The sequence below is a fragment of the Chelonia mydas genome, chromosome 6, assembly GCF_015237465.2.
Source record: "Chelonia mydas isolate rCheMyd1 chromosome 6, rCheMyd1.pri.v2, whole genome shotgun sequence".
NCBI lineage: Eukaryota > Metazoa > Chordata > Testudines > Cheloniidae > Chelonia > Chelonia mydas.
Window position 1 is genome coordinate 53,870,710 of NC_051246.2, and position 14,552 is coordinate 53,885,261.

Sequence of the window (14,552 nt, forward strand, 5' to 3'; positions counted from 1 at the left end):
GCTGCATGAAGGTGGGAGATCACCCTGCTGCCTCCCCACCCCGGGACACGGACTCAGTGGTGAGGTTGCACCTGACCCTGACACAGCACAAGGCCTGGGCCTGCCCCAAAAACATCCTGGGGCCCTGCCTTTCTGCGCCAGGCGCACCAGGTATGGGGAGGCAGATTTAACCAGGCAGATCCAAGTGTGAAGGGGCTCAGTGAGAGGATTCTGTGTGGGACAATCTGGGCGCAGGCAGATTGTGGGGGGGATCTGGATGCACGGAGGCTCATTATGGGGGTTCCAGGTACAGGGCAATGGGACTCTGCAGGGGCTTCCAGTTGAAGGTGATTGAAGCTCAGTGGGGGAGTCTAGGTGCTCGGGGAATGGGCCTTGGTGGGGTGGGGGTCTGGGTGCAGTTGGAGATGAGTGATGTGGATGGCTTAGGGCGGTGCTGAGGGTGGGGCTTGTCAGGGTGGGGGTTTGAATGAAGGGAGCTGAGTGGGAGGGGGTCTGGAGTGCGGGGGGGGGTCTGGAGGCAGCAGGCTCCAGATGCAGGGGTTGAGGTTCAGTGGGGTGGGGTTCGGGTATTGAGTACTAGTGAGGGTTCAGGGTGTACAGGGTGAGGCTTGGCAGGGGTGTCTGACTATGGAAGGTCCGGCTGCATGGAGATTGGGAGATGGGGGAGCAACTCCCCATACAGTGATCCTCTTCTTCCACCCTCCCCCCCCCCCCCCCCCCCCCCCCACAGCTGAGGAGTGATGAGGGCAGGAAGCAGGGCAGGATTTGGGGGGAGGAACCTGGGGGAGGTTTCTGGGGGTGGGTCTGACACAGCCCCAGCCACTCCTTGCAGGGGAAGAGGAAGTCCCGTCCTCTCCTGCCTCCAGCCTAGCTGGGACTAGCAGCTGATCCCAGCTCAGGGTAGGAGCCACTGGGTGGGGTGTCTCCAGCCGTGCAGTTATTTACCTCTCCGCCGGCTGCACTGGGTGCCTGAAATGATGTACCTGCGCTGCTAGGGAGTGGTGCGTGACTGCTCTTGCAGCTTCCCTTTGCTTCCCTGTCAGAAAGTTATTTTTCTGCAGGGAAGCCAGGAAATCTGCAGGCGATATGAATTCTGCGCACATGCAGTGATGCAAAATCCCCCAGGAGTACAATGTAGACATACCCTGAGTTTCACCATATTTACTGTGTGCAGATATTTTGGAAGAGACCTTATAAACTTTGACCTGCTCTAGGTAGATGTTTAAAGGTTTTATTGAACTTCTTGCAGAAGTTTGTCCTGATATCCTTGGCCCAAAATGTCACTTTCTCTAGTTATTGCACTGTACCTTTCACCCCAGAGGTGGCTGCATTTCAGTGGCGCTAGATGTTCTGTAGCTTTTAACGGGTGTTGGAACCTTTGAGGCTAAAGGTACCCTGTCAGAAATACCCATTTCTGTCTGTGATGATAGAAAGTGGAGTGCTCAGAGGTGGCTTGTTTTTTTGGGGAAGTGGGGATTGCTGCTGTATTCTTCAAGTTTTTATTTGCAAGTATTCAATATTTAGATGCCAGCATTTTTGGAAGTAGCTGTTTAAACCAGACTGGTTTCCCTCATCCAATCCCCTTTTAAAATGAAACATGAGGCCTTTTTCATTCAGCCCAGATGGTGTGCTTTTTTTAAAGTGAGCAATGTGTTGCAGTGAAAATGGGCCACTTTTGCTTTTCTTCTTTTTTTTTAACTGAACATATCCATGCATCTAGTGTTTAGTTTGGATTCAGAACGAGAGAGGCTGCAGGGTAAGTATGTAAGCTATTGGAAAGCTTACTCTGCCAGACTGAAGGAATTTCTGCCATTGCCAATAGGCTGCACAAAAGCTGACATCTATATGGACTGTATTTTAAACGCTGGTTCATCCCTGCAGGGAATTAAACTGGGTGATATAATTTGGTCCTTTCTGTGGCACCGCACTCTGAATTATCCAGTAGGCTGTGCCTTGGGTGAAGTGGAGGGCAGTGGGCAAGAGCATCACATTCCCAAGGGTTGAGAAGCAACAACTGGATTGAGGATCTCCTTATGGGCCTTGGGGTTTTTTGAAGTTGATTCAGTAGAAGGGAGTGAAGGGAATTTTTAAAGCCAGTAAGCAAAAAGAGAAACGTAATGTAAACTATTCCACATGTGGAATTGTTTTGACAACTCCGTGTCCACAATTGGATTCTTTAGAGGTGGAGTAATCTGAATAATGAATATCTAGATACATTTAGTATATGATTTAAATGTTTCAGCTCATAACCTCTGACTTTTCTAGCAGTTGATAAGGACCATCTTAGAAAGCAGTTGGTTGGTGGTCTAGGTTTTGGACTGGAATTAAGGAGATCTCTGTTCTAATCCTACCCCTGCAACAAACCTCTTGTATGACTTTAGGCAAATAACTGAATCCCTCAGTATCTCCGTTTCCCCTTTGGTAATACATCCCTTCCTGAAAGGGTGGTTGTGAGGATAAGTTCAGTGAGTGCCATAGAAGAGTCTATAAATATTTTACTGGGCAATGGATGGGATTTGATGGATGTTATCAGAATGTTCTAGTCTATTCAGGAAAGGACAATTATAGTCTATTTATTAAAGTGGGATTGTAAGAATGTTCAAAGGTTTCTCTCTCAATGAGATTTCCTTTAGTTATGTTTCAGAGTAACAGCCGTGTTAGTCTGTATTCGCAAAAAGAAAAGGGGTACTTGTGGCACCTTAGAGACTAACCAATTTATTTGAGCATAAGCTTTCGTGAGCTACAGCTCACTTCATCGGATGCATACTGTGCAAAGTGTAGAAGATCTTTTTATATACACACAAAGCATGAAAAAATACCTCCTCCCACCCCACTCTCCTGCTGGTAATAGCTTATCTAAAGTGATCACTCTCCTTACAATGACAGGTTTCAGAGTAACAGCCGTGTTAGTCTGTATTCGTAAAAAGAAAAGGAGTACTTGTAGCACCTTAGAGACTAACCAGTTTATTTGAGCATGAGCTTTCGTGAGCCACAGCTCACTTCATCGGATGCATAGCATATCGTGGAAACTGCAGAAGACATTATATACACACAGAGACCATGAAACAAAACTTCCTCCCACCTCACTCCCCCGCTGGCAACAGCTTATCTAAAGTGATCCTCAAGTAGAGCCATTTCCAGCACAAATCCAGGTTTTCTCACCCTTCTCCCCCCCCCCCCCCCACACATACAAATTCACTCTCCTGCTGGCAACAGCCCATCCCCCTTTGAAACCCCTCTTTATAATGCGCATGATAATCAAGGTGGGTCACCTCCAGCACTAATCCAGGTTTTCTCACCCCCCCAACACCCCCCCCTTTTTTTTCAAAAACCACACACACAAACTCATTCTCCTGCTGGCAACAGCTCATCTTACAATGTGCACAGCAATAACACACCACACAACACCAATAACACCACACAACAGAACCACTATGTGGTTGCTGGTGAGTATTTGCTTCAGGTTGGGGGGCTGTCTGTAGGCAAGGACTGGCCAACTGTGCCCACATATCTATTCAGGGGACACCATCACAGGGCCTAATAGCATCAGCCACACTATCAGAAGCTCGTTCACCTGCACATCCACCAATGTGATATATGCCATCATGTGCCAGCAATGCCCCTCTGCCATGTACATTGGTCAAACTGGACAGTCTCTACGTAAAAGAATAAATGGACACAAATCAGATGTCAAGAATTATAACATTCATAAACCAGTCGGAGAACACTTCTATCTCTCTGGTCACGCGATTACAGACATGAAAGTTGCTATCTTACAACAAAAAAACTTCAAATCCAGACTCCAGCGAGAAACTGTTAAATTGGAATTCATTTGCAAATTGGATACAATTAACTTAGGCTTGAATAGAGACTGGGAGTGGCTAAGTCATTATGCAAGGTAGCCTATTTCCCCTTGTTTTTTCCTACCCCCCCACCTCCCCCAGACGTTCTTGTTAAACCCTGGATTTGTGCTGGAAATGGCCCACCTTGATTATCATACACATTGTAAGGAGAGTGATCACTTCAGATAAGCTATTACCAGCTGGAGAGTGGGTTTGTGTGTGTGGGGGGGGGGGGGGGGGGGGGGGGGGTGAGAAAACCTGGATTTGTGCTGGTAATGGCCCAACTTGATTATCATACACATTGTAAGGAGAGTGATCACTTCAGATAAGCTATTACCAGCAGGAGAGTTGGGTGGGAGGAGGTATTTTTTCATGCTTTGTGTGTATATAAAAAGATCTTCTACACTTTGCACAGTATGCATCCGATGAAGTGAGCTGTAGCTCACGAAAGCTTTTGCTCAAATAAATTGGTTAGTCTCTAAGGTGCCACAAGTACTCCTTTTCTTTTAGTTATGTTGTAGCTTTGAAATGAGTCTGAGGAATGTGGCCAGTTTATTTTCAGGAAAAATATAAATAAAACTAGCAGCAGATGTTGGGCTTTCAACCCTCTCCTCAACGGGCTCCAGAGTCTGTAAGACCACTGTCTTTTTGTGTCATGTATGTTGGAAATGCATCTGACAAGCTTTCTTCCTCTGAAATTCTGTGATCTTTAGAGAGGGAAGATGGGTCTGTGGTCAAGGCAAAAGTCTGGGAGTCGGGAGACCTGGGTTCTGTTCCTAGCTTTCCCACAGACTTCCTGTGACAAGTCACTTGCTCTGATTGTGTCTACACCAGGATTTTAATTTCAAATGGGTGTGCTCCATGTGTGATTTGAGAACGGTTAGATGACATGGTGGCAAAAAACAGATGAAACGTTTCTGTAGCTTCCTCCGATGCTGTCATCCAAGGATCTGCACCTTTTGGGAATGGCAGATCAGAAAATCCTAATGTATACTAGGTTTCTGTGCCTTAATTTCCTCTTCTGTGAAATGAGGATAACACCCTTCACAGTGATTAACAGCTGTAAAACATTTTTGCTCTTTCCATCCCAGGATCTCTTTAGAAATACCTGTCATTGTTATAATTAAATAGCAACTGGCTACCAAAAAAGTGTTCCCTTGATGCGGTGCTGACCTGCAAGGGTGAGCCCTCTCTATAAAATGTATATTTTAAAAATCCTGCTGAATCTTAAACTGCTCGATGCTGTGTAATAAATCTAGGGAGAACACCGATCAACTGTACCTTCACAAGGAGAAAAATAGGTCCAGCTATCTTGTTTCATATTTCTTTACCTAGCTAAAGAAAACCTTAGTTGGTATGATTTGTCATAGGTTCTCTTTGGTTGCAGGGATATGTGTTGTATTATTAGCACATTGGTGGCTGTTTGCTAATAAAGGGTTGCTGTAATATTGACAGATTGTTTTCACTTTCTGCATTATTGCTAGGCAGATACAGATCAGTGATGAGAGAAATGACTTGAACTGGATTAAGGCATGCCACACTTTTTGTGTCTGTGGGTATGTCTGGCAGCGCTTTAACGTGGCTGTGTAGTCGTGGCTCCAGCACTGGGAGAGAGGTCTCCCAGCACTGTAATATAACCACCCCCGTTAGGGCAGTAGCTCCCAGCGCTGTAGCATTATCTACACTGCCACTTTACAGCGCTGAAACTTGCATCACTCAGGGGGGTGTTTTTTCATGCCCTTGAGCAAAGAGAGTTTCAGCGCTGTAAGTGGCGGTGTAGACGAGGCCTATGACAGTGCTCTATGGCTCTGCCCTAGTCATGTGTGTGTTGCTGGCAACAGTTGCCAGCAGTAGCTGCAGTTGAACTGGTGGTCCACACAATTTTTCCCTGAAGGATAGCCCAGGACAAACCATGTTAAATTCTTGTTTAAAACAAATTATTCAGACCTGAACCAGAGTTGAATTGGCTTGTCCCATGCCACTGTCAGAAATGGATGCTTTTTTTGGTTAAGACAAGGCTAGAGCGAACAGGCACTGAGCTGGGGGATTCTTTCCAGCATGTACTAAATAGCAGCATTTCTGCACTGGGAGGTGAGGAGAGTTAAATCTGTTTCACTTGAACAGGAAAGCAACGAAGCAGGGAGTTTGGATGAAATGGAAGGTTTGGATGAAATTGGTAAAAACAGAAAAGGAATTGTCAGCTGTGTGGTCTGCTTGGGTCTGTTCTCAGTGGCGGCTGCTTTTTATATACAGCACTGGAGACAGAGCTACTAGCGGAGCCTGTAGTTAAAGCTGCCCAATCTGTCCCATTATAAGTAGGGCCCTACCAAATTCACTGTCCATTTTGGTCAGTTTCATGGTCATAAGATTTTAAAAATCATAAATATCATGATTTCAGCTATTTAAATCTGAAATTTCATGGTGTTGTAATTGTAGGGGTCCTGACCCAAAAAGGAGTTGTGGGGTGGGGGTCATGAGGTTATTGTAACGGGGGGGAGGGGGTTGCGATACTGCTACCCTTACTTCTGTGCTGCTGCTGACAGCGGCGCTGCCTTCAGAGCTGGGCAGCTGGAGAGCTGCTGCCGACAGCAGCTCAGAAGTAAAGATGGCAAGGTATTGTATTGCCACCCTTACTTCTGTGCTGCTGCTTGTGGAGCGCTGCCTTCAAAGCTGGGCGCCTGGCCAACAGCCGCTGCTCTGTAGCTGCCCAGGTCCGAAAGCAGCGCAGAAGTAAGGGTGGCAATGCCGCAACCCCCCGAAAATAATCTTGTGACCCACCACCCCTGCAACTCCCTTTTGGATCAGGGCCCCCAATTTGACAAATGCTGGTCTCCCCTGTGAAATCTGTATGGTATAGGGTAAAAACATGCAAAAAACCAGATTTCACGGGGTGAGACCAGATTTCATGGCCCTTGACACATTTTTCATAGCTGTGAATTTGGTAGGGCCCTAATTATAAGACTGATTATCGGTCGCTTATAACTTTGCCAATCTTTAACGCTTCAGGCTGAACGGGTGTCTGCTGCAGGCTGAATATTGGTGGGGGGAAGTTTCAACAAAAACAGCTTAGCCATTTGCAAGAATAAAATTCGGGAAAAATGCTAGGGATTTCAGGAAGAGTCTGAGGGTATGTCTACACTACGAAATTAGGTTGAATTTATAGAAGTCAGTTTTTTAGAAATTGTTTTTATATATTTGAGTGTGTGTGTCCCCACAGAAAATGCTCTAAGTGCATTAACTCGGCGGAGTGCTTCCACAGTACCGAGGCAAGCGTTGACTTCCGGAGTGTTGCAGTGTGGGTAGCTATCCCACAGTTCCCGCAGTCTCCGCTGCCCATTGGAATTGTGGGTTGAGATCCCAATGCCTGATGGGGCTAAAACATTGTTGCGGGTGGTTCTGGGTACATATCGTCAGGCCCCCGTTCCCTCCCTCCCTCCATGAAAGCAGGGGCAGACAATCGTTTTGCGCCTTTTTTCTTGAGTTACCTGTGCAGATGCCATACCACGGCAAGCATGGAGCCCGCTCAGGTAACCGTCACCATATGTCTCCTGGGTGCTGGCAGACGTGGTACTGCATTGCTACACAGCAGCAGTTAATTGCCTTTTGGCAGCAGACAGTGCAGTATGACTGGTAGCCGTCATCGACATAGTCCTGGGTGCTCTTTTAATCAGGTGCTTGGGCAAACATGGGAGTGACTCAGCCAGGTCATTTCCCTTGTTTCGTCTCATGGCGATTGAGTCCTACCGGCAGTACACTGTCTTTTTTAATCAGCAGCCAGCAGAAGATGATGGCTAGTCATCATACTGCACCGTCTTCTGCCGAGCACCCAGGAGATGATGACGGCAGGCGGTCGTACTGCACGGTCTGCTGCCAGCAAGATGTATAAAGATAGTTGAAGTGGCTCAAAACAAGAAATAGACCAAATTTGTTTTGTATTCATTTTCTCCTCCCTCCCTCTGTGAAATCAACAGCCTGCCAAACCCAGTTTTGAGTTCTGTCCTTGAGGTTTTGAGTTCTATCCTTGAGGGGGCCATTCAGTTTCTCGCAAAGCCACCCCCTTTGTTGATTTTAATTCCCTGTAAGCCATGTCGTCAGTTGCCCCTCCCCCCATCAGGGCAATGGCAGACAATCGTTCCGCGCCTTTTTCTGTGCAGATGCCATACCACGGCAAGCATGGAACCCGCTGAGATCACTTTGGCAGTTAGGAGCACATTGAACACCTCACGCATTATCCAGCAGTATATGCAGCACTGGAACCTGGCAAAGCGATACTGGGCGAGTAGGCGACGTCAGCGCAGTAACGTGAGTGATGAGGACATGGACACAGACTTCTCTCAAAGCACGGGGCCCTGGCAAAGTGGGCATCATGGTGCTAATGGGCCAGGTCCATGTGGTGGAACGCCGATTCTGGGCTCGGGAAACAAGCACAGACTAGTGGGACTGCATAGTGTTGCAGGTCTGGGACGATTCCCAGTGGCTGCGAAACTTTCGCATGCGTAAGGGCACTTTTATGGAACTTTGTGACTTGCTTTCCCCTGCCCTGAGGCGCAAGAATACCAAGATGAGAGCAGCCCTCACAATTGAGAAGCGAGTGGCGATAGCCCTGTGGAAGCTTGCAATGCCAGACAGCTACCGGTCAGTCGGGAATCAATTTGGAGCGGGCAAATCTACTGTGGGAGCTGCTCTGATGCAAGTAGCCAACGCATTCAAAGATCTGCTGATATCAAGGGTAGTGACCCTGGGAAATGTGCAGGTCATAGTGGATGGCTTTGCTGCAATGGGATTCCCTAACTGTGGTGGGGCCATAGACGGAACCCATATCCCTATCTTGGCACCGGAGCACCAAGCCGGCGAGTACATAAACCGCAAGGGGTACCTTTCAATAGAGCTGCAAGCACTGGTGGATCACAAGGGACGTTTCACCAACATCAACGTGGGATGGCCGGGAAAGATACATGACGCTCGGATCTTCAGGAACTCTGGTCTGTTTCAAAAGCTGCAGGAAGGGACTTTATTCCCAGACCAGAAAATAACCGTTGGGGACTTTAAAATGCCTATCGTTATCCTTGGGGACCCAGCCTACCCCTTAATGCCATGGCTCATGAAGCCATACACAGGCAGCCTGGACAGTAGTCAGGAGCTTTTCAACTACAGGCTGAGCAAGTGCAGAATGGTGGTACAATGTGCATTTGGACGTTTAAAAGTGCGCTGGCGCAGTTTACTGACTCGGTTAGATCCCAGTGAAAGCAATATTCCCACTGTTATTACTGCTTGCTGTGCGCTCCACAATATCTGTGAGAGTAAGGGGGAGACGTTTATGGCAGGGTGGGAGGTTGAGGCAAATCACCTGGCTGCTGGTTTCGCCCAGCTAGACACCAGGCGGTTAGAAGAGCACAGGAGGGCGCGGTGCGCATCAGAGAAGCTTTGAAAACCAGTTTCATGACTGGCCAGGCTACGGTGTGAAAGTTCTGTTTGTTTCTCCTTGATGAAACCCACCACCCCTTGGTTCACTCTACTTCCCTGTAAGCTAACCACCCTCTCCTCCTTCCTTCGATCACCGCTTGCAGAGGCAATAAAGTCATGGTTGCTTCACATTCATGCATTCTTTATTAATTCATCACACAAATAGGGGGATAACTGCCAGGGTAGCCCGGGAGGGGTGGTGGAGGAGAGAAGCACCAGGAGGGGTGGTGGAGGAGGGAAGGACAAGGCCACACAGCACTTCAAAAGTTTAAAACTTTAAAACTTATTGAATGCCAGCCTTCTGTTGCTTGGGCAATCCTCTGGGGTGGAGTGGCTGGGTGGCCCGAGACCCCCCCCCAACCGCGTTCTTGGGCGTCTGAGTGTGGAGGCTATGGAACTTGGGGAGGAGGGCGGTTGGTTACACAGGGGCTGTAGCGGTGGTCTGTGCTCCAGCTGCCTTTCCTGCAGCTCAACCATATGCTGGAGCATATTGGTATGATCCTCCAGCAGCCTCAGCATTGAATCCTGCCTCCTCTCATCACGCTGCCGCCACATTTGAGCTTCAGCCCTCTCTTCAGCCCGCCACCTCTCCTCCCGGTCGTATTGTTGCTTTCCTGCACTCTGACATTGTCTGCCTCCACGCAGTCGTCTGTGCTCTGTCAGTGTGGGAGGACAGCATGAGCTCAGAGAACATTTCATCACGAGTGCGTTTTTTTCGCCTTCTAATCTTCATTAGCCTCTGGGAAGGAGATGATCCTGTGATCATCGAAACACATGCAGCTGGTGGAGAAAAAAAAAGAGGCAGTGGTATTTAAAAAGAAACATTTTCTAGAACAATGGCTACACTCTTTCACGGTAAACCTTGCTGTTAACATTACATACACAGCACATGTGCTTTCGTTCCAAGGTTGCATTTTGCCTCCCCACCACCACGTGGCTAGCCTCTTACCACCCCTGCCCCCCCGTCGGCTAACAGCGGGGATCATTTCTGTTCAGCCACAGGCAAACAGCCCAGCAGGAACGGGCACCTCTGCATGTCCCCTTAAGAAAAGCACCCTGTTTCAACCAGGTGACCATGAATGATATCACTCTCCTGAGGACAACACAGAGAGATACAGAACGGATGTTGTTTGAATGCCAGCAAACATACACTGCAATGCTTCATTCTACAATGATTCCCGAGTACGTGCTCTGGCCTGGTGTGGTAAAGTGTCCTACCATGTTGGATGGAATAAGGCTGCCCTCCCCAGAAACCTTTTGCAAAGGCTTTAGGAGTATATCCAGGAGACCCGCAAATGCCAGGGCAAATTAATCATTAAACATAGTTGCTTTTAAACCAAGTATAGTATTTTAAAAGGTACACTCACCAGAGGTCCCTTCTCTGCCTGGCAGGCCTGGGAGGCAGCCTTGGGTGGGTTTGGGGGGTACTGGCTCCAGGTCCAGGGTGAGAAACAGTTCCTGGCTGTCGGGAAAACCGATTTCTCCGCTTGCTTGCTGTGAGCTATCTACAACTTCATCATCATCATCTTCCTCGTCCCCAAAACCTGCTTCCGTGTTGCCTCCATCTCCATTGAAGGAGTCAAACAACACGGCTGGGGTCGTGGTGGCTGAACCCCCTAAAATGGCATGCAGCTCATCATAGAAGCAGCATGTTTGCCGCTCTGACCCGGAGCGGCCGTTAGCCTCTCTGGTTTTCTGGTAGGCTTGCCTCAGCTCCTTAAGTTTCACGCAGCATTGCTTCGGGTCCCTGTTATGGCCTCTGTCCTTCATGCCCTGGGAGATTTTGACAAATGTTTTAGCATTTCGAAAACTGGAACGGAGTTCTGATAGTACGGATTCCTCTCCCCATACAGCGATCAGATCCCATACCTCCCATTTGGTCCATGCTGGAGCTCTTTTGCGATTCTGGGACTCCATCATGGTCACCTCTGCTGATGAGCTCTGTATGGTCACCTCTGCTGATGAGCTCTGGCCAGCGTGGCAAGCTGCAGTTGACCATGCAAACAGGAATTGAAATTCAAAAGTTCGCGGGCTTTTTCCTGTCTACCTGGCCAATGCATCTAAGTTGAGAGTGCTGTCCAGAGCAGTCACAATAGAGCACTCTGAGATATCTCCCAGAGGCCAATACCATCTAATTGCGTCCACAGTACCCCCAAATTTGACCCGGCAAGGCCGATTTAAGCGCTAATCCCCTTGTCAGAGGTGGATTAATGAAACTGATTTTAAGAGTCCTTTAAGTCGAAAAAAAGGGCTTCATCGTGTGGACAGGTGCAGGTTTACATCGATTTAACACTGCTAAATTCGACCTAAACTCCTAGTGTAGACCAGGGCTGATTTAATGAGAAAGTGAGGTAGGGATGGTGGACAGAGTCAGGGCTTGGCTGGGCAAGGAGCTTGAGGAGGAGCAGGGTAGGGAGGAAGACGGGGATGAAGAGAAGGAAATCCACCATATCCCATCCTGTACTGTCGCTTGTTGTTCCATTTCAGACCTAAAATGCAGCTTTGGAGGACTTGCCTTTCCCCTGGGGTGTGGGAGGGGGAACCCTATCCCTAAATCTTCATTTTTGACCTGCAAGCTAACCACTTTCCTAATAAGGTGTGTGCATACTCCCCATATCATCTTCATTCATTGGAGTTTAGCTCTCTCCGTGATGTTTGCATTTGTGAGCTTCAGTGCATAAAAATGCAAGAGCTTGACTGATATTACTGGTGAGAGTGCCTCATGTTAAATGTAGCGCTAAACTTCTCCAACATGCTTATATCCTGATCTGCAGCATTCCTGCCATTCTAGTACTGAACCCCCTCTCCTTGGCAGACTGCTTTAATGTGCCAACTGCCTTACTAGCATGTGAACAGATGTTTGCCAGGGGACTAGATTAGAAAGCTCACTTTTAATTTTGACTATCAGCACTGTATTTAAAACTGAATTGAAAGGTTAATATTCATTAACTAACATGCCTCCTAGCTTCGAGGTGGTAGGAATATGTTCTGCAGACACAATACTGATCAGACAAAGGTATGGGGATTTGGAGTCCAGTGTGGTGTGTCTCATGAACTTGTTAGACTGGAAATATTAGGAAGGAAGTGAAAGATTAAAGCTAACCCTGCTCTAGTGGGTGGGAGTAAGGGGAGAGGAGGAGAAGATGGTGCTGCTGGAATGTGAGGAAATAGTGAGCCCCTTTCGAAGCATTGTGAAGGGGTAGCCTGTTCGTTGTCTGTGTTTAATCTATCATTGACTGACAGTATTATCATTGGCTCGGCATGTGTTCTTTGTCTACCACAGGAATATGCCTTGTGAAGTTAAAGCAGGTCCTGTATATTGGGTGTTTGGTTTTTTTCCCCCCTTCTGTTACAGAGAGCCAGCTGTTGCCTGGGAATAACTTCACAAATGAATGCAACATTCCTGGAAACTTCATGTGTAGTAACGGACGCTGTATCCCAGGGGCCTGGCAGTGTGATGGGCTGCCAGACTGCTTCGATGAAAGTGACGAGAAGGAATGCCGTGAGTGACCTCTGTGATTATCTTACATGTTTTGTACCATGAGGCTCAGTTAGATAGCATTATTTGCATGTGTTGTGGTCTATGTTCTTCAAGTGATGAAGCATCTGCCTGATTTGTTGTTTGCCTTTTGTTGGTGGCAAATAATGTACCGTTACAGTACCTTTTCATCCTGCTACTAGCCTGATCAGAGCCTTCTCCTCTGCCTCTCTTGCTATTTGGAATAGTTACTGTATCTCACCACCTCAACTCCCCACCTTATTTCAGATATTTGCTGAACACCCCTCTCATGTTCATCTGTGATTCTTAATTTTTTCTCCCTCTGATAGACTGAACTCTAGAAGCAGCTTCAAATGATACACACTAATCTTGCTGGCTTAGTGTTTCTAAGACATCAGACCTGAGTTGCAGCATCCTTTTGCCTAAGCACATTTTGTGGTTCAGGTGCAGCACTGGGCCTCAGTTCCTCATCCTGTAAATTGAAGATAATACTTTCCTTTAGCGATTTAGGTGTTAAGCTCTTAGTAAGACAGTTCGTGCCCCATGTGACTCTGTGGCACCTAGCACAATGGGGCCCTGATTTCGGTTAGAGCCTCTGGGCTCTGCTCGAGGACCGGAGTGGCTTGGATTCTCTTCTGAGCTTAACATGCTCCTTAATTAGCAATGCAGGAGTTGTCACTGGGGGGACATGACACTCCATACTACACCAACCTTCCAAGTGCTCCCAGCCCACAGGTTGCCATACCAAAATCAGCATTTTAAAGCTGGTTGAAAGAAGGCATTTTTAAAACCTAAGTATTTATAGGACATGGTCTAGGAGGTTTTGCTATCTATTGCCTGAAAACTGTCCTTTCCCCCCAGATGCAAATATAGAGACTCCTAATGAAAGAGCACTGGGCTGGAGTTAGCATTCATTTGTTCATGAATTGGTGATAGCCAAACGTGCCTCATCCCATCTCCATTCAAATGCTCTCTCATTATGAAGAATTGGCTGATCCAGTGTGAGGCAGGTGATAATGAACACAGTAACAGACAACAAAATTTAAATAGCTGCAAAACCAAAGTTCATAAAATCATTTTTTTTCCAGACTGATTGGAGTGAGTCATGCTGATCTAAGTTATGCTGCCACTGTGCATTTGGATGTCTGCAGAACTGTCCTCCTTTGGATCTCTTTTCATTTAAATAAGGCCATCCAGTTTGATTGTATTAGCCAAGATTTTTGGCTTTGTCCCTTTAATCTGGCCCAAACAAAGAAGTAATTAGACCATTCTTCCATCTTCCCACACCTTATCTTCCACCTGATCTCTTGCATAAATGTAAAATTAGCATGAAGAAGAGAGATTGGGAGAGCAAGTAATTCATATGCTGCCCTGGCCTGCTGTTGACAGGTCACATAAGCCAAAGTGGAAGGGAGACACTCATAGGTTTAGGGATTCAAATAAATAGATCTTCACACAAGCGGGTTAGGTGACATATCCAGAGAGCTTTAGGGGAGCAGGGTTTTTCCTTATCCTAGTCTGGTGGCTCCTAGTGCAGTGCAAACTGCAGAGATTCTCGCTAAAGAACTGACTCCATCATTTACCCACAAGACGTGACATTTACCTCAGCCCAGCCACAATCCCCTCCTGTGTCCATGGCTGTCCCTGCAATGAGGGCAGACATCTCACATCACTTCTACTGGGTTAGAGGCATCACACCTTTTCACATCTGACACAGAGTCGCCGTCTCTTTTGCTCCCCCACCCCCG

At 47.4% G+C, this 14,552-nt stretch overlaps 1 protein-coding gene across 5 annotated transcripts in view; it reads left to right on the forward strand.

Annotated features, from left to right (window-relative positions):
* Positions 1 to 14,552, forward strand: part of LDLRAD3 (low density lipoprotein receptor class A domain containing 3) — a 178,892-nt gene that overhangs the window by 42,104 nt on the left and 122,236 nt on the right. For 4 of the 5 annotated variants that reach the window (XM_037900054.2, XM_037900055.2, XM_043549060.1 and 1 more), the window contains exon 2: positions 12,661 to 12,807. The exons of the other annotated variant lie outside the window; for it this stretch is intronic. In XM_037900054.2, coding sequence (XP_037755982.1) covers positions 12,661 to 12,807 — 147 coding nt within the window. The remainder of the gene's footprint in view (positions 1 to 12,660; positions 12,808 to 14,552) is intronic. 5 annotated transcript variants of the gene reach the window in all.